The 24977-nt window shown below is 36.7% G+C and overlaps 3 protein-coding genes across 6 annotated transcripts; 2 read left to right on the top strand and 1 right to left on the bottom strand.

Annotated features, from left to right (window-relative positions):
• The first annotated feature begins 93 nt into the window (after positions 1-93).
• On the top strand, positions 94-17217 carry LOC112053742 (aspartyl/asparaginyl beta-hydroxylase). Of its 4 annotated transcripts, none has more exons than XM_052890819.1 (17): positions 94-224; positions 348-461; positions 535-723; positions 1094-1203; positions 1807-2142; positions 2580-3011; positions 3793-3889; positions 4318-4445; positions 4804-4918; positions 8435-8512; positions 9593-9831; positions 10048-10423; positions 11456-11553; positions 12888-13122; positions 13933-14038; positions 14114-14824; positions 15945-17217. In XM_052890819.1, the coding sequence occupies exons 2-17, from the start codon at positions 410-412 to the stop codon at positions 16093-16095; spliced, it is 3453 nt and encodes a 1150-aa protein (XP_052746779.1). In that variant the 5' UTR covers positions 94-224; positions 348-409; the 3' UTR covers positions 16096-17217. The 4 variants fall into 4 exon arrangements, with proteins under 4 accessions (XP_052746779.1, XP_023949046.2, XP_052746811.1 ...); XM_024093278.2 differs by having other exon boundaries at positions 99-224; positions 321-461; XM_052890851.1 differs by lacking the exons at positions 94-224; positions 2580-3011 and having other exon boundaries at positions 231-461.
• A 35-nt stretch (positions 17218-17252) lies between these two features.
• Positions 17253-23540, bottom strand: LOC112053736 (uncharacterized). Its single transcript, XM_024093266.2, has 5 exons — positions 23335-23540; positions 22475-22612; positions 21662-21742; positions 20169-20421; positions 17253-19776 (listed from the first exon to the last, which is right to left on the bottom strand). The coding sequence occupies exons 1-5, from the start codon at positions 23386-23388 to the stop codon at positions 19103-19105; spliced, it is 1200 nt and encodes a 399-aa protein (XP_023949034.2). The 5' UTR covers positions 23389-23540; the 3' UTR covers positions 17253-19102.
• Positions 23541-23814: 274 nt separating this feature from the next.
• Positions 23815-24908, top strand: LOC112053735 (ubiquitin carboxyl-terminal hydrolase isozyme L3). Its single transcript, XM_024093265.2, has 2 exons — positions 23815-23977; positions 24050-24908. The coding sequence occupies exon 2, from the start codon at positions 24056-24058 to the stop codon at positions 24752-24754; it is 699 nt and encodes a 232-aa protein (XP_023949033.1). The 5' UTR covers positions 23815-23977; positions 24050-24055; the 3' UTR covers positions 24755-24908.
• The last annotated feature ends 69 nt before the right edge of the window (positions 24909-24977 follow it).

Raw genomic sequence — 24977 nt, 5'->3', positions numbered from 1 at the left:
AATCAAAATATGTCAATGTCAAAATATTATTGACATCTGTCAAAGTGACGTTGGTTCATAGACAAAAGTTAATTATACTCTGTGCATCCTGTGCTGTCATCCCACTGATTTTACACCTGTTTCTTTAACTATCTGTCTCTTTTCCCAGCTGTCTTCGCCGGTTATTTTTAGGTTAAAATTCTAAAATAAATTCAAGAAACGAACAGTGGTACCTACTTTGTTATGTAGGTTATTTTAATATTTCAACGTGCGCCAATACATGTCTATATTTTATAAAACTGCGCATTTGGTCAAATACACATTCCGTGCTTTGTTTGCAGTTCATTGTACTTCCATTGTTTACACAGGGTTATGAAACAATAAAGGAAGTATCTTCTGCCGCCTGAAGAGCGTCAGAATATATTAAACCATGTCAGGTGACGTACAACCAAGAAAACGTAAAGATAAAAAGAAAAAGAAAGGTAAGGAATCTTCTATAAATAAACTGGAATGTGATATCTTTCAACATTGAATGCTTTATGGTTTATTCTCCAGATGAACTAGGTGTAGAGGACCCTCGCGGAACGGCAGCTGCGCTAGGAGATGGAGATGTATTTATACACTCTCAGCAAGACCATGGCACAGGCGGACATTGGTGTGCAAAGATCATATTCTTCTCCCTCTTGGCTGTACTGATCACTCTAATTGGATTGATTATACTAGAAAATAGAGGACTGACTGAATGTAAGTTTTAAATATATGGAACTCAGAATTAAATAATTACCCAATTGATGCATAGGTAAACTAGTTTTGTATTTAATTGGCTATAAAACAACTTGTTATCTTAAATTTTGAATTTACCATTATTTAAAATAATTTCACATGCAACATTTATGCATAAGTTGTGTATTAATTAATAAAATATGTAAAGTCACACTGAAAAATTATTAAAAATTTGTGGTCACACACACACACGTTGTAGTCAGCATAGACAATGTAAGAGTGTATTAGGGGCAAAAAAGTTTAGATATAACTAAATCTTAGTAAATAATTTGTAAAATTGGTGAAATTGTGTTTAAGAAATGACATGCTTTGTCCAACTTATATATTTCAGTGGAGGCAAATGCAGTGGAGTCGCGATATTCTGGTGTTCTGGAAGGCTGGCTAGAAGACACGCCAGATGATGACCATCATGATGCACATACATTAGATTTAAAACATCATGTAAGTATTATTCAAATTGGTTCCTGCCTATTTTATTGAAATACATAAAAGGTAATAAATATAAATTGAGTTTAGAGACATTATCATAATTGAAATGATCATCACATCATTTATTTATAGTTTCAAAATGATTTCCATGTCACATGTTTAATGATTTATAAGTTCCTATATCTGGATGATATTTTACCTATAAAATTGTAGTACACATTGATAATAACATCTTCAATATAATACTTATTGCATAATTATTATCCAATTTACCAAGCATTCAAAAATTTAATCATTAGTAGTAAAAAGAACCATTGATTTTTAAATGTACCCACTTATTTCATCAATGTCATTAACCTACTTAGTACCCAATAACAATTAAGGTTTTAATTTATTAAGATTGATGTAGGTATTTCTAAAATCTGAATTCGTATTAAACTTGTTTTGTCTACTGTGATAACAATTAGGTAGTCCAGGCATAAAAGTCCTTTAGCAATCATTTCTAAATTGAAATATAGTATTTTTATAATTACATCCTTCCTTTTTTGTTTTTGAAATGAAATCATAATTATAAATATATGCAAATAAAATTTTCGGGTTGAATTGCTTATGTAGGAAGATGAGGGTGACGACGAACATGATATTGAAGAATCAAACCATGAAGATGAGGAAGATCATGATGACGAAGAAGATCAAGAATCAGATCATGAAGATGAAGAAGATCACGATGGAGAAGAAGATCAAGAATCAGAGCATGATGATGAAGAAGATCATGACGAGGAAGAAGACTCTCGTGAAAACATAGAGCAAGATGATGACGAAGATGAATCACAAGAGGAAAATACTCAAGACGATGAAGATGAAGAAGAAAACGCTCCAAGAAATGAAGAACAAGATGCTGACAATGATGATAATCAAAGTGAAGAGAATTTACAACAAGATGATAACGAGGTGTGGTTTATAAATGAGTAATATAAATTTTGTGTTGTCAGGTTTGCAAATATTCGTTTGGCAACAGGATATTTAGATTGGGTTTTGTTTACTGTTGTCCTAAGTCAATTACTGCATAGGCTACTGAACTATGAACGTTCGAAATTTGTCCCTTTACTTTCCCTCCGTGCCTCGGAGCGCATGTTACGCTGTGGATCCCGATTATTTTTACTAACATTTTTTTATTACAATGTATAAAAATACGTAATTGTAGTATCAAAGTTTATCAATTAGGGTCAGTAGTCATGTAAAATCGTAACTCCATTTGAAACATGTTGCTGATATCTTAAAAAGAGAGACTTAGGAATTTATTATTTAATACAAATATTTTTTTTAAACAAAGCTTTAAAGTAATGTTCAATACTTACATGTATTTCATAAAACTAAAATTAAAACAGGAGGTTGAAGAAAGGGTTTCTTACAAACGATATAATTATAATGAAGACGATGATGAGGATGATGAGGATGATCGTGACCAAAATAATGATGGTGATGATGATGATGACGATGAATATGAACAAAATGAAGATCAAAATGCTGGAGATGATGACGATGAGTATAAACAAAATGAAGATCAAAATGCAGGAGATGATGACGATGAGGATGATTATGAACAAAATAAAGAACAGAATGATGAAGATGATGATGAAAAAGAAAATTTGCACGATAATGAAAGCAATGAGAATGAGGACCAAAATGATAATTTAAGTGTTGAAGATAAATATAGCGATAAATATGATATTGCTGATGGTAGTGATGAACTACAAAATGAAGATCGCGACCACAGTAATGAAATATTACAAGATGATAAGAATTATAGCAATGAACAGGTGCAAATAAAATTAATAAAAAAAAACAAGTGTGATATTTAAAAATATTTAACCATATAACATGTGAATGATTTTTAGTTTGACAGGCAACTAATTTTGCTTCTAACCGATTTTAACAGACAATAAAATCGAAAAAACTTAATTGCATTTTAATGGATTTTTTACGTTCGTATTATTTTCTCTTAATAGATATAAATGTTATGTATTTTTAAATTGCGGTATTAAAAAATGGACTTGTATGTTATGTAATACCTAGCTGTGTATGAATTCGCATACAAGTTCATGATTAATTTAAAAGAATTACCCATGTAAATACATATATCTTGCACTAATTCACTATCGGCCAACTCGCAATAATGCAGCGAAGCGGCAGCATTATACAGCCTCATAATTGCATAATATTGTATTTTCGTTGCTTTAGAATGACGTAATAACAAATCTGCTATTTTACTTTTGTGTGATTTCTCAGTTTTCTATTAATTAAAGTATGATGAATTATTTTCTACAGTCCTTTTTAAATATTATCTAAATCGATCTGATAAATTTAAGGCGTAAATCATAACTTTTACAAATCCCTATTTTTTCTTCTAAATGCCATCACAACGCCATCTACCGGGATTAATTGTTTTCTCAAACCATCTAAGGTAACCCGCTTGAATATACACACAATTTTCCATCCAAATCGGTCGAGCCATTTAGGAAGAATTAGGTAGCAAACAACCCTATAGAAGAAATATAGTATTAATTATATAATGTTATGATATTTTGACCAAACTTACAGGATGCAGAAGAACAAGAAGACACGAAAGAGGACGAAGATGACGAAGAAGTAGAGAAAATAGAAAAAGAAGTAGTTTATGACAATGAATACGATCAAGGTAAGAAAATGCGACAAATTAATAAGTATTAACAGTAGTGATTTCTGTTGCATCACTAATTTACAGTAGGTAATCACTGTAGGGACAAAATGTTTTGGCATCAAAGTGTGGAAACTATATCCAGGTCGTACAAATACAGAATGGAGTGGAAAAGATTGACTAAGTTCTCTATTTTACGATAATAAGGATCGCATTATTTTATAGTAAGTATTTTTTATCGAACCCACGACCTTAGATGCAGAAATCAGTTCATTACCCACTGCGCCACGATAGACATTAGCATGGGCTTTTTATTGGACACATTAAATACATAAAATTGAAAATTGGATTAATTGTAATAATTTAAATCTAGTTTGGATGGTACGCAAACTTTCGAGGTTGTTTTAATCACTTAGCTAACGATTATAAAAAAAATTTGTTTATCACAGAGACATCAAAGGAAGATGAGCCCGAAGAAAATGATGATGATGAAGACGACCTCCAGGGTCAGGAGGAAGACGACGAACCCCCACTCGAACGTATTACATCGCCGCCAGTAGGAAAACCTTTTGTAGAGGTATGTGTGGTGTTCAAAATCTATACTAATATTATAAATGCGAAAGTAAGTTTGTATGTCTGTATGTCTGTTACCTTTTCACGTCTAAACGGATGAACCGATCAAGATGAATTTTGGTATAATGGTAAATGGGACCTTGGAGCAAAACATACGATACTTTTTGACCCTAAAATAAAAATAGACCACTCGCCCTTTCGCCACATTCAACGCCAATAAAAATCGATGTTATAACTTATTCATGTAGTATTGCTTTGTACGTGAATTTGAATCCAAAATAAATATGATGGACGTTCACAGTCATGGTACTGCATCCAGTGGGTAAAAACCAACATAATATTTCATATTTTTGTCTTAACAGATAGAAGAGGAAGTTATTGAAAAGCCTATAAACACCTTAGCCGAAGAAGAAGAGTATGAGAAACAGCAAGAGCAACTTCGCAAGGAAGAAGAGGAGGCAGCTCAAGGATCCCAAAGTGAGTAGAATCCAACATTTTGTTTCAAACAGCTTATTTTCATAGTACTAACTACAGCATGCTTTTGCTAGCAAACAATGACACCAGCTTTTTGATTATTTTATTCGTGATATATATTTTTTTATCTGCATTTTTTTCATTAGGATTAGGTTAAGCGTTTGATAAAGTAAACTTTTTTATATCTTCGATATTCTTCTTTGCATGTGTACTATGTTTGTGTTAGATATTCTTGTTGGTAAATAATTGATAATAATTAGTGTGTCTAAAAATTTACAGAATAATAATATTTTTAAAATTTCGCATGGCATCTTCTTTAAAATAAAGTGAATTTAAAGTAAGCCTCTTTTATTTCGAAATTCCTTTTCTTCTTGTCTATATTGTAAGAAACGAGTTTTATGCATTCAAATACAAAAATTTATTAAAAAAATTATAAAATTAAAATTTCAAGTAATTACTTTGTTATGAAAAATAAAGTCAAATTTAAGGGCAATAATAATCGTAGTTACAGCTAATTAAATCGTGCATACAGTTTTTAAAATGCAGTATTCTTAGATACAATATAATCCAAACGGACTATACAAAGCTTTAGTAACAATAGCATGAATTGTGATATTTTATGATGTTACAGCCATAGAATTTGTTACATAGAATGGGGATAATGACTATAGGTTTGATCATTTTTATTTTAATGAGACATTCAGGTAAATAAGGTAAATGTTAACAAATTAATACAAAAAAATCTAACATTGACTGAATGAAAAACCTTAATAGCAGCCTGGAATTGGCAAGTTGGTGGTGTTAGTACACCCCCGTGCTTCGGAGAGCACGTAAAGCCGTCGGTCCTGCGCCTGACCTTTCACCGGTCGTGTCGGTCTCGTCGGACTATGAGAGTGAGGGAATAGAGAGTGCACCTGTGCTTGCGCACACACTTTTGCACTATAATATCTCCTACTTACATAGTTAGGTACCTAATCTCAAAATGAGATTGGCCGCCGTGGCCGAAAAAAAAACGTGTGGCACTCGGGGACTGTCGATCAACTTATGCAATTATAATTATTTATTATATGGAGTATTTTTTTCTGTAGAAATAGTAGAACTGGGGTTTTTATATAATAAGGTTTGCCCCTTAGTTTCACACTACTTTTCCAGTTGAGTCGTTAAAATAACATCGAAATGTATTAACTTGATGCACGGCTTGGGTGTTAGGTTTATTTTCGTTACGAGATTTCTTGATTCGGTCGCCGTGCTCAAAGTCTGCGATAAAAGCTATGCAATAGCTTAAAAATAATTGGTCGGGTGCATAGTATTATTATTATGGTACATGATCATGATCTGCCTTCGCCTTTCAGTCTTCAAACGACGTCGACAAACATTCTATCTTCGTAAAAGGGTAGTTGACTTATATAAAATTTAATATTTAATATAAACAATATTAATTTAATATAAACAGTATTAATTTCGTGTGTACGTGGAATAGGGGTCAGAAATATATCGATATAAATTAATAAAAGTTAAGGATTTCTTATAAAAATCAATTTAATTATCACGTATTTTTTAAAATTTTCCAAACGTCAATAACGCTGTCGTCCATTTTATCACGTCACTAACACTCTTGATGTACTAAACGTCCCAGTAATTGTTAAATATTTTTATCAAACGCTCCTTTTGTATGGAATGTATTATAGTGACGTCATGAAACAGTTGAAATAAGAGACTGTCATGGCCGACAGACGTTTTGGTTCGTATTGTCAAAAACATATTTAAAAATTTAAATTTTCATGAAATGATGACTCAAAAAAAATTTTAATTTTTTTTAATTCTGGTAGAACGATAATGAACTTTTTAAGACCTTTCGAAAAAAGTGTCAACTAGCCTATTGGGGTATGTCTTGCTCTCGCAGGCTCGTAGTACAGTATTGAGTATGTTACGTGTACAAGCAAAAATATCGTGTCGTTGTCGTAATTCCCGTCGCCCACGCGTACCGCTCATTAAACAACGCGTATTTGTGTCCACTGCAGCTACGACGGTGCACGTATGAATTTTGTAATATTCACTCCGCAAACATGAACTCTATCATTAAAATGGGGTTAGATATATTGCGTGGCTTCGATCGGCTGGAAGGTAATTGTGTGGTGCTCTTACGTAACCTGTTACGCCTGTATCTTTTTTGTAAACGGTTTAAATTTTTTGGCAAACACGCAACCGATATTTCTCAGTTCCGAGTGATGAATATTTCGTCTTTTCTTGAACAATTTCAGCAGCTTTGACGTGGTGTTTTTTTTTTATTTAATACCAATAACTTATTTTAATATCATAAAAAAACACATGTTCATCACATGAATATCTATTTCTATTTATGTGCTTAACTTTTGAATTATTTGTCAATGTTGAATGTGGAAAATCTTTGTCAGTGGATGACTGTGTTACTCACTGTCTTTCACTGAATACTTAGTAAAGTAAAGTAATAATGTAGATATTTACAATTATTATTTTCAATTTTAAATTTATATTCAGCATCAGCAGCAAAGCATTGTTATTGATATATGATCACCTCTTGAAGCAACTAATCCTAATTTTATAGAAAATATATATCCGCTGTAAATAATCGTTTATAATCTGTGAGTTCCTACAGATATTTATATTTATATTACAGATATTTATTTATATTCGAGCAATCACATAAACTGAACTTTAGATTATAGAACGAGGGCCTTCGATTACCTTAGACCTTGAGACTTAACTCATTTTATAAAAGCAGAGTTTGTTTGCTTCTACTATATCATTACGATAGACGTGTTCAACGGTGAGCCGGTATGGGTTCAGGAGCGTAGCTACCGCCGTATCAGCTGTATCAATGATACGGGGCCCCCGGACTACAGGAGCCCCTTACATGTCAAAGCAAAAATAGTAAAATGTAGACATAGGCCTCTTGCATGGATCTCCAAACACAACGGTCTCGAGCCGCCAGCATCCAGCGGCTCCCTGCTACCCGCTTAATATCCTCGGTCCATCTAGTGGGGGGTCGACCAACACTGCGCTTTCCGGTGCGGGGTCACCATTCCAGCACCTTGACACTCCAACGTCCATCGGCTCTTCGAACTATGTGGCCTGCCCATTGCCACTTCAACTTCGCGACTCACTGAGCTATGTCAGTGACTTCGGTTCATCTGCGGATCTCCTCATTCCTGATCCAATCACGCAGAGAAACTCCAAGCATAGCTCGCTCCATCGCCCGCTGAGTGACTTTGAGACTACTAGCTACTACTGGTCCAGCTAACACGTGAACTCTAGAGCGAGTGAACGTTCAACTCGATGTTTCGTACTGTATTCCTCCCCAAATGCTCGCGCGTTGGTACGCACCTTGTGGACGCAACGGTTGCGCGTAATACGCGCGAGAGAATCGCGGTGAATTCGCCCTTTCTGGACTGAGCCTGAGTAACGCAGATTAATCGGATATTCGCTAGTAGTAAGTTATTACTTAGCGTTATGGTTAAAGCGAGCGCGCGTGTGTTGCAGTATGGCTGAAGCTGGCGGTGGGCGGCGCGCTGCTCGTCGCCACGCACGCCGTCTTGCGCCGCGCCACGGCCCCCAGGGGTGCGTATGCCATAATACTAAGTAATAACCGGATACCTATAAGTCTACACCACAGAAATCTTACTAACAATACTCTAGAAATGCTATGTACATGTAACCTTGTCCTTGTCGTCACGAATTTGACTGACAATTTCAAGAGAGCTCTCAGAAATTTGTCAATTATTAAACTAACAAAAACAGCGTCTTTGGGAGTCGTCGTAGTGAAGATTCGCCGACATGTTATCTATACTAAAAGTGATACAGAGCATTTCTAGTTTCTTGTTCTTAAGATTTCTGCGGTCTCAACGAACCGGCTTCCCTTGTTTTAAGACCAGCGGTTATATTGTTTCTTGGCAATATATTTAACTTATGGTCCTTGGGACAAGGAATAAAATGTTGATTCATGACCAGAATGTTCATCAATAATAATCTTTATATGCTGACATTTTATCATATAATGTCATATTCATAGCGAGTTGTACAAAATTAGGAATGTAGCGCTGGAAATTGACCGACAAGATTTTAAATATCTTCCTTTATCTGTTCTGTAATAAATCGGCTGCGCTCAAGCACCATTATGAACAACCCCAATTATCAAATTGAATATCCCGAGCAATACTTGATTAATGTGAGAAATTAGATTCATTTTGTCAAACTCCGTACGGATGTGGTCTTAAGAAACTCTTATTCTTCAAATATCGGATCGAATAACCTTCATTCAATCATTTTTGTCATTATGAAATTCATCAAGTGTATAGTATAATATACCATGTCACAACAAATGTGTTTTACCATATTGATTAATGATAGCATTCGGTAGGTTGTAGGTTCTAAATGACTCGTGTCTTATCACTAAAATGTATACGGTTAACGACCTTGAGATGAAATAACTACAATTATAAGGATACAGTAGAACCATAATCGCAGCCTAACTCCTTTTGCAATACAAATGTCTATATTAAATCATTTATCTCCAAACTATCCAGTAAGTGATATCAATAATTTTCAATATATCTGAATTATGAAATTTAATTACAATACTGCTTTTCGCGTATACTTTTTGCACCTGCGTATTGTTACTGAGTTAATTCCTCGTACCAGATATACCTGAACCCGAAGAAGAGCATGATAGAGAAGAAACTCCTATAGTTGATCGACGCATGACTCTCGTTCCCGAACAATCGTCGCCAAGATTGCTACAGGAAATTCCAGTAACACAAACTAGTCGTGAAGTTGACGAACAAATTTTCAAGAAACCTTTCCCAGTCACTAAGTCTTCACCTATCGTGAAACAAGACAGTGAAAAGGAAGTAATTGTAAAGAAAGTAACAGTTGAAGAGGTAAGTACTCAACTGTTTCAATCATGTTATGTACTATCAGTTGAATTTATATATTGCTATCGGCATTTAAATAGATCCTACTATTTAGGACGGAAAAGACTTTAAAATCAGACTTTTATTACCCCGAAAATCCATTTTGTGAGTTTCAAATGGTACCTAAAGTAAATATTTTAGTAGTTTTAAAAAATACTTTGATTTGATTTTCTTATTACTTAGAAAACGCCGGTAGTCGATACAAAAGATGAAGAAAAAGAGCTATACAGTGACGAAGAAGTTGAAGACGAAGAAGAAGAAGAGGAAGAAGATATTGAGGAACCAGTAAAAGAAACCATTCAAAAGAAAGCAGCCCCAATAGTTGAACAAAAATCTGCCGAGGACTCTGAGCCTGAGGACGTCGAAATAATAGACGAGGAACAAGTTGACGAGGAACTGGAGGAAGAAGACGAAGATGAAGAAGAAATATCAGATGTGGATGACACAGAACTGTTGAGTCGATTGGAAGCCAAATACGGCCGTTTACCGGAACCTGAAAGATTTGGACAGAAACCAGACAAATTAGAACAGAACTTCGGCAGATTTGGACAGAAACATAGTAAACAGAAATTGTTGGAGTGTATTTTTGTTTTTTCCGAAATGTTATTATAACGCGGGCATGAGCGCACTAAATCAATACATACTAATTGCTGGCATGACTAACCGAGTGTGAGTGAAATAGATATTAATTCTCATATTCTGAGAGAAAGAGCACGAGCGATTGAGATGCTGATGGATAAAATTAGTGAATTAAATTTGGCCTGCAACTTCAACGACCAAAATTATTAAACACGCCTAGTAAATATTGAACATATTTTTATATAATCGTTCTGACATTACTTTCTTCGGATCAAAAGATATCCTGCTTAGCATTTCAATGACTCACGCTCTTTTGGGTTATAACTATTTTAGCCATAGCCATAGTCTTAAAAATACCAAAATCTATTCGCTTTATAATAAACTATCTAACCTCGCGGTGTCACCCGCGTAGTTGCCATTCCCATGGGAATACAGAGAATTTGAAATCGGTCCAGTAGTTTTTAGTTATGTGTTACAAATACCAAAATACAAATTTATCCTCTTTATAATATTATTATATTATTGTAGATAAACTAGCAGACCGCCCACTATAGTTCCTGCGGGAAACATGAATAAAAAGCCCATGTCATGCGCTGATAACATAGATTTCCACTGATGAAAGAATATTTAAAATGGGTAGTAGTTTGAGACTATTCGCTGCAAACAAAGAAAGAAACAAAAATATTTCCTCTTTATAATATCAGTGAAGTATCATTAAAAAGTTAAAATCGGAAATTCTATTTTCCATTTCGTCGTACACTTTGAAGTGGAACCATTTGAACTTTATATCTCATAGTATCTGAGATAAATTAAAGTTCAATTTGTAAATATACTCAGAGGCACAATTATCCGCACTTTTTAGTATGACGCGAGTATATTAAAGTGGGCGTATAATTATGCCTCTGAGTATACTTCAAATATACTAAATTTGTACGGAACTCAAATACAAATTTCAAGTACTGACAATACATACATACAATACAATTTAAATTGTACGTTTGTCACACAACAGAAGACGGTGGTAACAGCATAGAAGATGACTGGCCCGGCGAGCCCAGTGACGAGTACTGGCGCACAGAACTCAACGTCGCCGAGGAAGAACTCCGCCAAGTAAGAGACATCGCTTAGCATCATCATTATCGATGATATCGATATAGAACTTAGACCCACCATCCTTCTTCATTGCCGGTTGCTATAGCTCGCTGCTAGCTTGGCAAATTCGTTCGCAACACTCGTTCGTCAGCGCAGGTCGGAGGGGGAAAGCGATGCCCCTGTCGCCCGCATATCATGGGAGTGTCATCAACAAACTTGCCAAGCTATAATTAGCTATAGCCCAGTCAGTGGCGCGCATTTTATGAGGACTCATCATCATCATTATCAACCCATATTCGGCTCACTGTTGATCTCGAGTCTCGTGAATGAGAGGGGTTAGGCCAATAGTCCACCACGCTGGTCCAATGTGGATTAGCAGACTCCACACACGCAGATAATTAAGAAAATTCTCTAGTATGCAGGTTTCCTCACGATGTTTTTCCTTCACCGTTTGAGACACGTGATATTTAATTTCTTAAAATGCACACAACTGAAAAGTTGGAGGTGCATGTCCCAATGATTCAAACCCACACCCTTCCTTAATATCATATCACAGAGGTCATATTCACTGGGCTATCATGGCTTTTAGCCGTGCAAAAAAACCTGGCACAAGCCTTTGAACCCTGCGCGCGTTTAAAGACTTTTATTTGACGCCAACTATTGCAGTAACAAAATCACATAATATTTTTAATTTTATAGACATGAAACCATATTTTTCAATACAGATTATATTCTTTTATGATTCCAGGATTGGCTGGACTAGCTTTAAACTAATTTAGTGACTTTGCTCGTTGTGCCATTTTCCCCCAATCTCCCTAACTCATCGAAAAACCCGTCAGTTTGAGTTGTACGCCCGCACCCCGCGTACTCCTCCCCTGGCGGTTTTACGACGACTTATTTACTCGCTTAGACCCATTTACCATCCCTTACTACTTTTAATTAGTTTAGATAATTAATAAATAATAATAATCAATAATAGACACAAAACCTATTCGATTTTATTATGACCAGCGGACACTTGTGAATGGAAGGCAGAGGAATTTAAACAATTATTAAAATTACAAATCCAAATGACCGAAATCCGACGAGCGACTTCGGCGTATTTCGGTTTTTTTTTCTTTTTGGAAGCATAGAAAAACATGACAGGGAACACTGTTCTAAAGCAATGATAATAAATCATTACTATTGGGATAATTAAATTTTGTGCTCCGATAAGCTGCTCTCGAAGAAATCCTCTTCGATGCTCTCCCCTGCCGTCCACCAGTGTGCGCTGGCTAGTGCTAATATAGTTGGAATGTTGACTCATTGAGAATGCGTGTGTGATTTTGTGTGATCGTTACTAACCTGTGGAGGGCGCGTGGAGTGCGTGCGAGCAGCGCGCCGGTGCGCCCGCGCTGGACAGCAGTGCGCGCGCGCGCTGGCTCACGGCGCGGGCGCTCGACCTCACCGCCGAGGCCCGCCGCGACAACCGGCTGCTGACCCGCGCCATCGCCGCCTACCTGCATCTGCTCAAAATGAACGAGCGCCTCTCGGATAAGAAACTCCTGGAAGTCGCCCAAAGAACCATTGATAGAATCCAGTTCAGAGGTACGTTAATTAAGAACTCTACAGTTATATACAAAAACGCGGCTGTCAATTGCTTGTCTGCATACTGCAAAGCCAAACGGACTTCCCAGAGTTAGATTGGCTACCTATGCTAACACGCGCCATCGCCGCCTACCTGCATCTGCTCAAAATGAACGAGCGCCTCTCGGATAAAAAACTGCTAGAAGTCGCCCAAAGAGCCATTGATAGAATCCAATTTAGAGGTACGTTAATTGAGAACTCACTACTACAGTTATACACACTAACGCGGCTGTCAAACGATTGTCTGCGTACTACAAAGCCATACCATAGTATACGGACTTCCCAGAGTTAGATTGACTATGCGAATGCCGCTGGCTCGCAGTGACAACTGGCTGCTTACCCGCGCCATCGCCGCCTACCTGCATCTGCTCAAAATGAACGAGCGCCTCTCGGATAAGAAACTCCTGGAAGTCGCCCAAAGAACCATTGATAGAATTCAATTCAGAGGTACGTTAATTGAAAATTCAATAATTGATTGTCTTGTATTATACAAATGATGTAAGTATTGTTATCAAAATCTTTCGGGAAGTCAGTTTAGTGTTTGCTGTTGTTATGGTAGGCGTCCACATCCACATCATAAGTACAGGACGCATCGCATCAAACGGAGCGTCCACTGATCCGCATCCGTAATAAAAATCCGTTTAATCCGATGCGTCTAATACCTACTTACGATGCAGATATGTGGACGCCAATCTTTACCCCGCCAACGCGGCAATCCTAGAGTTTAGATTGACTGTATGAATGCATGCCTAATCTTTGTTTTTTTTTCAGGTACGTACCTAAGCGCCGAACCGATTTATAGACTCTTGATTAGAAGGTTCCCCGACAATGTGCACTATCGGAATAACTTGACGGTCTCTTTTTTAATGGCTAACAGGTAAGCTAGACATCACACGCGGTAAAATAGGTATTAACAATTTATAGTAGAGTAATATATTGTTTTTATTTACAGAGCAGATTTAGCAGATGAAGTTTTAAAGGAAACGCTACGCCTTTGGCCCGACGACCGTATAGCGCTGGCTCATCATGGATTTGTATTAAAGACTAAATACAATAAATTAGAAGAAGCTGTGACAGTTTTATACAAGGCGCTAGAAGGAGACACCGGAGCCGCGAACGAGCCTCGCTTCTACTACCATTTGGGGGACGCTCTATTGCTTCTGGGCAGATTTGAAGAAGCTCACGAAGTCCACAAACGCGGGGCGGCGTTAGGACACTTTTTATCGCCTTCGCAACGCTCGTTGTACAATGTGCCGCGATTGAGAGGTCGTCCGTGGTGGCCGGTTGAGGAGACTCCGTATGTAAAACTGGCTCGAGCCCTGGAAAAGTCGTGGCGGGATATTTTAAAAGAGGGCGAGGCGGCGAAAGCTTTGTACGAGAAAGAGAAGGAAGGTTTGAAGGAGCGCGGTGATTGGTCGCAGCTGGATCTGTTCGTCCGAGGGGGGGAGATTCCGGGGCGATGTGCGCGCGCGCCGGTCACTTGTGGCATAGTGCGCGCGGAGGCGGCGGCGGCCGGTTGTCGGCGCGGACAGGTGAAGTTCAGCGCGATGGCGGCCGGCACGCACGTGCGCCCGCACGTCGGCCCGACCAACTGTCGGCTGCGGATGCACTTGGGCCTTAGCAACACCAAAGATACTTACATACGAGTGGACAAGGATATTAAGTTAGTACTCATTCAATAAAACATATTTACCATCATGAGTCATTCTCGCAACGGTAGGCGCATCGTTCTTCCACTTGCTACGTTTACCAAATGTCGGCTGCGGGTGCATTTGGGTCTCAGTAACACCAAAGATACTTACTCGTACATACGAGTGGACAAGTTAGTTCCCATTCAGTAAAAACATATTTATCATCATGTGCTCATCATCACCACCATTCTCATTAATCCTTTCACACAATTTCGTCCACTCTCAACGGGCAGAGAAGAAACCCGTGGCTGTTGAGTCAGGCCCTAAACCGTGGTGGTAATTAGTTTCATACAGGGTGCTCGGTAGTATTTCCCATGACTCTACGGTTATATTCTTTATGGAAAAATAATTAAAAATGTTTATGGAATTTTTCGGAGTAAAAAATATTTCTTTTGTAAGTAGTTCTTAAATTGTGTCCCTTTGATCGCATCCTTATATTATGACCTAGCCAAACTTATTCATTGATAAATATCATGAAGTAGCTTACTAGTGAGTAGTGAAGTGCGCAGTGCCAGTTGCAATATCTCGTCCATATCGACAGTATTACCACTACGATTACATATTTTGTAATGCAAGGATAGATAAAGGCGTGTGTTACATGGATATTCGGAATTTCTATAAAACATAAAAAGGTTTTTTTAGTTAAAAAAAAATTAGTTATGCAGTTCGTCTCCTATAAGTAGAGTTATAAACTTGAAGTTATGGGAAATACTCCCGAGCACCCAGTATAATAGAGTGCAACCGTTTCATTTGACTGTCCCCGTGGCGCAGTGGTATGCGCGGTGGATTTACTAGACGGAGATCCTGGGTTCGATCCCCGGCTGGGCTGATTGAGGTTTTCTTAATCGGTCCAGGTCTGGCTGATGGGAGTTTTCGGTCGTATCTAGTTACCACCCTACCGACAAAGATGTACCGCCAAGCGATTTAGTGTTCCGGTACGATATCGTGTAGAAACCGAAAGGGGTGTGGATTTTCATCCTCCTAACAAGTTAGCCCGCTTCCATCTTAGACTGCATCATCAATCACCATCAGGAGAGATTGTAGACAAGAGCTAACTTGTAAAGAATAATAAATTGTTTCCTCTTATTACAGACAATGGCAGACAGGCAAGACATTCATATTCGACGACAGCTTCGAGCACGAGGTATGGCACAACGGCACCGGCTCTCGTCTGGTGCTGATCGTAGACGTGTGGCATCCTGAGCTGACAGCCAAAGAGAGGCGCACTTTGCCTGCTATATAAACGCCTATTTTTGACCCCCGACGCAAAAAGAGGGGTGTTATAAGTTAAACGTGTCAGTCTGTCTGTGGCCATAACTCCCGAACAGATGAAGCGGTTTCAATTTGGCTTTTTTTTTTGTATGAAAGGTGTCTTATGTGCGAGTGTTTTTAGACATGTTTGATAAAAATCAGTTGAGCCGTTTTAAAAGTTTGGGAGTTTTTCAAAATTTCAAATTTTATGTTATGGACATTTTGGCATATGCCTCGTCCAACTTTTTCCACTCTTTTCAATCCCGTACAGCCTCTACTGCCCTTCGCCTGTGATAATACATTCTGTACTATATATAATTAAAGAAACTTCATAAAGTACATATGTGTAAAATTTTAAAATTCAGAATAAAGTTCTTATAATATTTAAGACCTTAAATGAATTCTGATAGCGTCGTCCGCATTTTGTCCTATCGAATCAAGAAACTATACAAAATGTATGTAGGAGTAGGCTGTATAGTTACCGATCTTTGCCTGTTGTGTGGACAAGTTAGAAAAAAAAAAGTGATAAAAAAAATAGTGTACTTCACTATTGCGATGAATGATCAAATATTCAAATTGTAACTTTGTGATATCCACATTAATAATTGTAGATAGGGTTTTGTCCGGTAAATTACCTGTAAAGCTGTTTATTTTTGTTAGTATGGAATAATTATAAGCATTAATGTAATCATACGACTTTGCCTACTTTGATTCCGATAAATCACAAAACCCATTACTACATACTTCCATTTCATCTCCCTAGTGCCTGACATTAATATTAATATCACAATTTTTTATTAATCCTGTGTATATAAATTTAAAAAATGTATTTATAAAAATCAATTATATAAATAAATGGCATTGTATTATATTCACGAGAAAATGTAATAAATTATGCATAATTGTGTTTCTTTTCAATATTAGCTGCACAAAAAAGACTATGCTAATAGAAAAATTCAAATGTTTATAAAATTCTTTGTACAGCGTCTATTGAAATGGATGAAATGATCTGATATTCTGCATTTCCTCTGTTAATCCCTGTTTTGTATTTTGCTCTATGAATGTTATTTTTTACATGTTTTGTTAGTAATAAAAAAGTTACAACGCTCGGAAATTCTGGTTTTTATTACAAATGAAAAAAAAAGACAATTATTTTCGTTGATTGTGTATTTGGTATAAAATTTCCCAAAACTAAAATAATCTTAATCTAATAAAGCTCATTTTGTTTGATACCTAATAAATATGGGCGGGGCAGTTTATTCACTGAGATGATTTGTACATAAAAAAACGTGCCCGCAGAAAATTATATTCAGAATGTGACTTATAAAATAGTTCTACTTGTATTTTCGTTGTAAAATAGATAGTACAAGATCCGGCATAAGAAATATATACCCTCATCTATTATTTAATGGGACTGAGAAATAAATGATAAAAAATGTTCACATTACACATAGGTTGCCTATTTAATCATTTAATACTGTTGTATTAAATGATTAAATAGAAATACATTATATACATTATATTTAAATTTTTTATTTTTTTATTTATTTATTCTCCTTGGGTTTTTTAATATTGTTTTTTTATAAATTGGTTAATTTAAAAAATAATACACTATTTAATACCAAAAAGAATTTAAAAAGTAAAGGTTGCCTGCTTTAACACTGCAACTGTGGGGTTGCCAGATATAAACAGTTATGTTATTTATATATATTTTTATGTTATTTAGTCCTATATCATATTAAATGGAGGCTTATTTTATACTTAACTGTATTAAGTTGCCTTATATCTAGTTCATGGTTTCCTAGATTTTGTATGAAAAATGTGTTTTGCAATGTGTTACTGTGAACATTATATATCATTTATTTCATAGCACTAATCAATAACAGATGAGAATATATTTCTAATGTCGGATCTTAGACTAAGATGGAATGTTTAGTGCAATGTGTGCAAATACTTAGTGTAAGATAATCTAAAATTTGTACGATTTTGCTTTGTAAATAGTTACAAAATATTACGAAAGTTAGTACAACAATAATTTCTAATTTTTAACGCTAGGTTAAATTTTATATACTATGGACGGATTAATTTACTGCAGTCAAATTTTATATTTTTTATGTTGAATAATCAACAACAGTACTTAATCAGTTAATTACAATATAAGTAGAACGATTAGTAGATAAACTACTTACTAACAATAAACTTACAACTAGTACACAGAATGTAGGTAAATGAAAAAAAAAATAACAAAAACTATTAAAGCTAATTCTAAACCCTCAAGAAGGAATGTATTTTATACAATAACAGAAACTTCAGAGATTCCAATTATAAGTACTACCTATAACATAGGCAATATATTCTACCTAAGCGTAAAACTTAACAATCGATTAGGTAAAAAATTACATATCAAAGACGATTTTCAACATAGAGCAATTTGAGCATCACTCGATAAGGCACATAAAGGAATAGAATAAATTAACCTAACTGTAACATCTATTTGATTTGATGCAGGTTTCTGTATTGATTGGCATTTTACAACAAGCTTTAGTTAAAATTGATCCACAGCATCACAACAGAAACTTGTGAATATGGTTTCATTACAGCTTTATAATAATAGCTAGTCCAAATGGGATGTTTAATTGTCATTGTTGACTAAGGCTCAAAACACAACAAAATGGCAAGCTGACTACATTCCCCTATGTTGTACGTACTGTGCAAGTCTACGCGGTTTATTTGAATTTAAAATCTAGACTTTTTAATTTTTGCCACTCATCTTCAGGTTATTTTGTCGTTATAATATTTTGCAAGAATCCGTACTTTTGCACAAATTAAACGAGGTTCTGTAATGTGATTCGCAGTGTTAACGCCAATGCTCTCAACATTTAATGGTCAAGGACTAATAATACTATGTATTTTATTATAAAGTTAAAAATACTTTTAAACTTCCGCTAGCTGCTGCCCTGATTTGCTGTGCTCTTTCGGTGTGTTATGAGCCTAAGTCACTACGGGATAACATTGTAATTATCAGCAGCGGGCTGGTACGCAGGCGGGCCGGGCGCCTGCGGGGTGGCACGCGCGGCCGGCGGCGGCTCCCAGTCGCTGTACCCGCAGCCCGCGGAGTACGCCGGCGACTCGCACCCCATCAACGCGTCCCTATTCTCATAGTTCGGACCGCTCTCGTAACCGCGTCCGATGTTGTCGTACGACGGCGACGGCTCGAATGTCCTCGGCGGGTCGTATCGTGCGGGTTCTTTATACGGTCCGACCACGTCACGACTCGCGATACTCCGCCTTACAGTGTCCGATCTGTTCGTTATTATGGGTATCGAATCGACCGGCGGCGGCGGCAGTTCGTACACTTCCTGTGAACGTGACGTCTCGCGATCGGGATGGTACGACGCAGGCCGAGCTGCGTGGAAGTTCGAGTAGGAGGAATGCGCTGAGGTGGGTCGGGACTGGCCGGGCCTGGAGTCCCGAGGCAGTGACGCGTTGGAGGCGAGGTACCCCGCGTTCCGGTACGAGCGCCGGGACCGTCGCACGGAGCCGGCGCCGCGCGAGCCGGAGCGCCGTTTGACTCGCCGCGGAGTCATGGGTTTTAAGGTGCTCTCACTTACGTTCGTTTCGGTGGGACTTAGTTCTATGGTATAAACTTGACGCCGGGATAGTGTGCTTTTATCTGAAAATACAAAAAGTTTATCAAACAAAATCCATGAACGAGTTTAGCGGGAAAAACGTAGGAATCACATATAGCTCTCATTTTATTTGCATGCATCAAATAAATAGTATATAGTTCTGTGAAGGTGCACAAGTGAAGTGAAGTGAAGTGGAGATGTTTTTTTAAGTGATTTATTGGATTTTCTGTGGCTCAGGAGTTTTGGTAAGGTTACCTTCGCCTTAATAAAGCATTAAATGACGTGACTGACCTATAGACATTGGACTGTACCTATTTGACCACCCTAATAGTGCAAATTATTTGATAAAAAAATAACTTCATGACTGACTAAATATACATATGCAAAGCCTCAAGAAAATATTTAAAATGTTACTATGAATATGAACAATCCATACCTGGAACAATCTTTTGTTTCTTAAATGACTTGTAAGTCAATAGTATAGTAAGCGGCAAGACTGTGGCAGTAAGAAGTGCTGCTACGGCAGACTGGCCGAGCTCAACATATTGCCACTGGAGGAAGCAGCCGTCCACCCGAGCTGGTCTCCACGTGCCTGGCCCGTCCGCTTCTCCCCACACTGGCTGACATCCCCAACCATTCCCTTCCCACCAACTCACACTTCCCGTCCCTAAGGATAGCAGCCCACTTTCCTGAAATAACCAAAACATTATAGTGAATCTTTCCAACACCACGGGACTTAACACACAAGTTCAACAGAACTAAACAGACTTAATCAGGGACACTGTAATATAGAGACTACTTTTTAACCGACTTCAAAATGGACCTCTTCACAAATTGACCAGTATGTTTTTTTTTATGTATTTACATCCATTACTCATTGTATAAAAGAGAATAACTGCGATATCTTTTAAATATGACCAATAACCCCTCCAACTATTCGTTAGCCTGTATTAGGAGTGGGTGAGACAGACCAACATTGGATAACCACCCCTAAGGTTGACGAGTTGCTGTGGTTGATGAGTTGAACCGCTTTACTGTTGAGCTATTGAGGCTCAATAGTTCACAGTTTTATCAATATGTTTCATTACATTATATTTATTTATATTTGTTTAGCAAATTAAATTCAAGTCAACCTTTAACACCATTGCTAAATTAACAAAAAATAATGAATAGCTTTTCTATTTCTAAATTATGATGAAAAATATGACTTCTATGTTGGTTAAATTTTTTATCATAACTTAAATTACTTTCATAGTTTCCCATATAGCTCTGTTGACTCACTGACAATGATTCATTTACTTATTGAGATAAAGTTAGACAATACATAGTATTGTAGTGATTCATTGGAGTTCACAAAAGGTTACTAATAAAGCCTGGGGCTTTAGCCATGTGGCATGTAGTCTCATTCTACAAACGCTAATGCTTCATAAACTAACAAAATGTATGGGAATGGCAGATCCGATTTACAACTTGATGATATGACCTGTTGATAGTGAATGTCATCCATACATTTTTTTATTTTTGAAGCTTTAGTGCTTGTAGAAAGAAGTTAGCACTTGACTGCCTCCGTGGCGCAGTGGTATGCGTGGTGGATTTACAAAACGGAGGTCCTGGGTTCGATCCCCGGCTGGGCAGATTGAGATTTTCTTAATTTGTCCAGGTCTGGCTGGTGGGAGGCTTCGGCCGTGGCTAGTTACCACCCTATCGGCAAAGACGTACCGCCTAGCGATTTAGCGTTCCGGTATGATGCCGCATAGAAACCGAAAGGGGTGTGAATTTTCATCCTCCTCCTAACAAATTAGCCCGCTTCCATCTTAGACTGCATCATCATTTACCATCAGGTGAGATTGTAGTCAAGGGCTAACTTGTGAAGAATAAAAAAAAAAATAGAATAGACATGTTACATGACTACTGGTGCTGGTGACTTACCCGATTGAGCATGCCAAGATTAAGGTAATAACATATCAAAAATATATTCCAAGTCAGCCACACAAAACTCCACATTGCATACTGTAAAGTTAAAACAAAAAAACAACTTTAAATGTAATACTAAGCAAGCTGTTAGTTTTTTAGTAATATTTTGATCATCATCAAAATTTTAATGATGCAAAGCCTATTGCTTTAAGGTAAGACTAATCTATTTGTAAATTAAAATCCTTGCATTTATTTAGTACATAAGGTAAAATGTCATTTCAAAAGTCATAATGTGTACCTTAAAATGTACGAGATGACAATGGGAGAAAATAAAAGGTTAGCAGTTGAATAAATTTCCATCTCAACATAAGCATGAGATATTTCCAATGAGTGGATATGACCTCTGCCTCAGATTCCAGAGGGCGTAGGTTTGAATCCGGTCCAGAGCATGCATCTCCAACTTTGCAGTTGTGTGCATTTTAAGAAATTAAATATCACATGTCTAAAACGGTGAAGGAAATCATCATGAGGAAACCTGCATACCAGAGAATTTTCTTAATTCTCTGAGTGTGTAAAGTCTGCCAATCCGCATTGGGCCAGCGTGGTAGACTATTGGCCTAACCCTTCTCATTCTGAGAGGAGACTCAAGCTCAGCTGTGAGCCAAATATGAGTTGATAATGATGATTTCCAGTTAGACAGTATTGGCCGACAATATGTCATTTTGTTGACACAAGATAATTATGTTGTGGCACATATCTTAGGCCTACAAGTGATAATGGACAAAAAAAATTAAAATTCATTAAAAAAACACTTATTTCAATACTTACTGCTACAAGATATTTTGTAATATATTGCACTGCACCAAATGAGCCAAATATAATAAGAAGTATGTTAACAAAGTTTGCAATGATAGGTAACCACATATATCCCAGAAAATCAAACACTTGCCTCTGAATTGTGATTATCTGAAATAAAATACAAATTTCTCAATAATATTATATAAACAGAAAAATATCAATATGACCTACTTTGCCCTTTTCCTAAAATAACCTTACAGTATTACGAAACAACCACATCAAATTTTATGCATTTGCATATTTTTACTAAAACTAGTAATTTTGCATTGTTTTCACACTATGTTTAGTATATTATGTGTCAAATGTCTAAAGACAGGTAATCTTTTGCCAGAAGCTGTACAAAACAAAAAAAATCAAGTAAATAATTATTATATTAGTTTAGTAGATGAAGTACAATTCAGAATATATAAATGACAATTTTGGACAATTTAACCCAGTCTATTACCTAAAATTTGGATAGCAATAGCAGAAAAATGCAAGTTCTATTAAGTGTGTTACATTTGTCAATTAAATATGATCTTAATGTGTTTTTATAAGAAGAAACCTTTTAAAGAGATTCTGTTTTAACAATGACAAAGTATTTTGGCTTTTTCAGTACTTAATGTTACAATGCCTATCAGGAATAAAAGTATCAGCAAAGTCTACATACTATGCTGATACTTATAGAACACTTTCAAATACAATTGTAGTTTTGTAACAACAATCTATTAAAAGGATCAGGAAATATGAATCAGAGAAAAGAAACAGCGTATAGCAATATTTTTTTGCATTATTCGAGTATAAAAACACTTCGTAAGAATACAACATGAAACTTTTATGAAGGTACTTACCAATTCTAGAATGCACACCACTAACAGTAGCGTTCTTAGTCCACAAACAGCCATTTTTACAATTAGGTATAACTTTCATTTATCGTGATTGTTTGTCCATTTTAATTTTAATAAAAAGTTCATTGTGTTCTATGGGAATAACAGAAACGAAAGCAACGCTACAACTTCCACAATTCCACATCCATCGTCGAAAAAAGTGATTTTTGACAATGACAGTTGACACTTTTGACTTTGTATCTGACAATTGACTTTTGGAAATAGACAATTGGTCTAGACTAGCATTTACTTTACTCCAAGGAGGTCTAGAGGCTGGCAACACTGTTACTATCAATGACAACCCAACCTTCTTTTGTCGTCTGTGAACCCAACCATCTGTGAACCCAACCATCTGTGATGATAACCATAGAGTAGAATGTTGACAACCACAGTCCACAGACGACAAATGAAGATGACAACTGAACTGAACTGACAGATGACTAGTGAATTTTGAAATTCAGCCGGCGTTATTGATTAATTTTGGATTACCTGAAAATTTTCTCATTTTCAAGTACACTACATTCGCCGCAAGTTCACTAGTGCCACGAGATAGACTACCATTCAAAACCCTTTAGTTATAATCAGATAGACAAAGAAGAGCTATAAGGTACATATTTAAACTAGATTTGCTCCTATTTCAATTGGTTCTAACGCCGGTAACCCTATTCATTAATTTTAGATCGAAATGGCGACTGAAACTTTAATTCCCTTGGAATCCAATCCTGATGTAATGAATAAGTTTCTTCAAAAGCTCGGTGTTCCGACTAAATGGGGGATTGTGGATGTAATGGGATTAGAGCCGGAAATGCTGACATGGGTACCGAAGCCCGTAGTCGCAGTGACACTCCTTTTTCCCATCTCTGAGGCCTATGAGCAACATAAGAAAAAGGAAGAAAGTGAAATATTGACCAAAGGTCAGGAAGTTTCTGCCAATCTCTTCTATATGAAACAGAACATTAGCAATGCATGTGGTACCATAGCACTCGTTCATGCGGTGGCAAACAATGGAGACAAAATAGAATTGTCTGAAGGTCATCTGCAGAAGTTCCTGGAAGAGGCTAAAGGGTTGGATGCTGCCGGCAGAGGCAAGCTGTTGGAAAGCTTCGAGGGCATTATTAATGCCCACAAAGAATTGGCCCAGGAGGGTCAGACCAATACTCCCAGTGCTGATGAACCTGTGAATCATCATTTCATAACTTTTGTTCATAAAGATGGAGCTCTATATGAGCTAGATGGACGCAAGCCATTCCCAATCAACCATGGATCTACTACTGCAGATTCTCTCTTGGAAGATGCATCCAAGATATGCAAAGAGTTCATGGCACGCGATCCAGAGGAGGTCCGCTTTACTGTGGTTGCTTTAGCTGCTTCTGATTCTGATTAAAGAAGTTTTCATACAAGCTGCAATATAATACAGAGTATCATATTGTAACAGTAACACGCTATGTGCTTTTAAATTTTAAATGTAATAAATAGTATTTTCTATCTATTTGTATGCTGTGCAAGCCTTTGTGATAATAAATTATTTTAGAAATTAATTGTATTTGTTTTATTCTAAGTCAAAAATTACTATAGCAAAGGTTCAATAATTTTGTAATTAAAAAACC

This window comes from Bicyclus anynana, chromosome 1 (genome assembly GCF_947172395.1).
Source record: "Bicyclus anynana chromosome 1, ilBicAnyn1.1, whole genome shotgun sequence".
Taxonomy (NCBI): Eukaryota; Metazoa; Arthropoda; class Insecta; order Lepidoptera; family Nymphalidae; genus Bicyclus; species Bicyclus anynana.
Note: the sequence above shows the minus strand (reverse complement) of the source record. Positions and strands in the feature narration are given on the sequence as shown.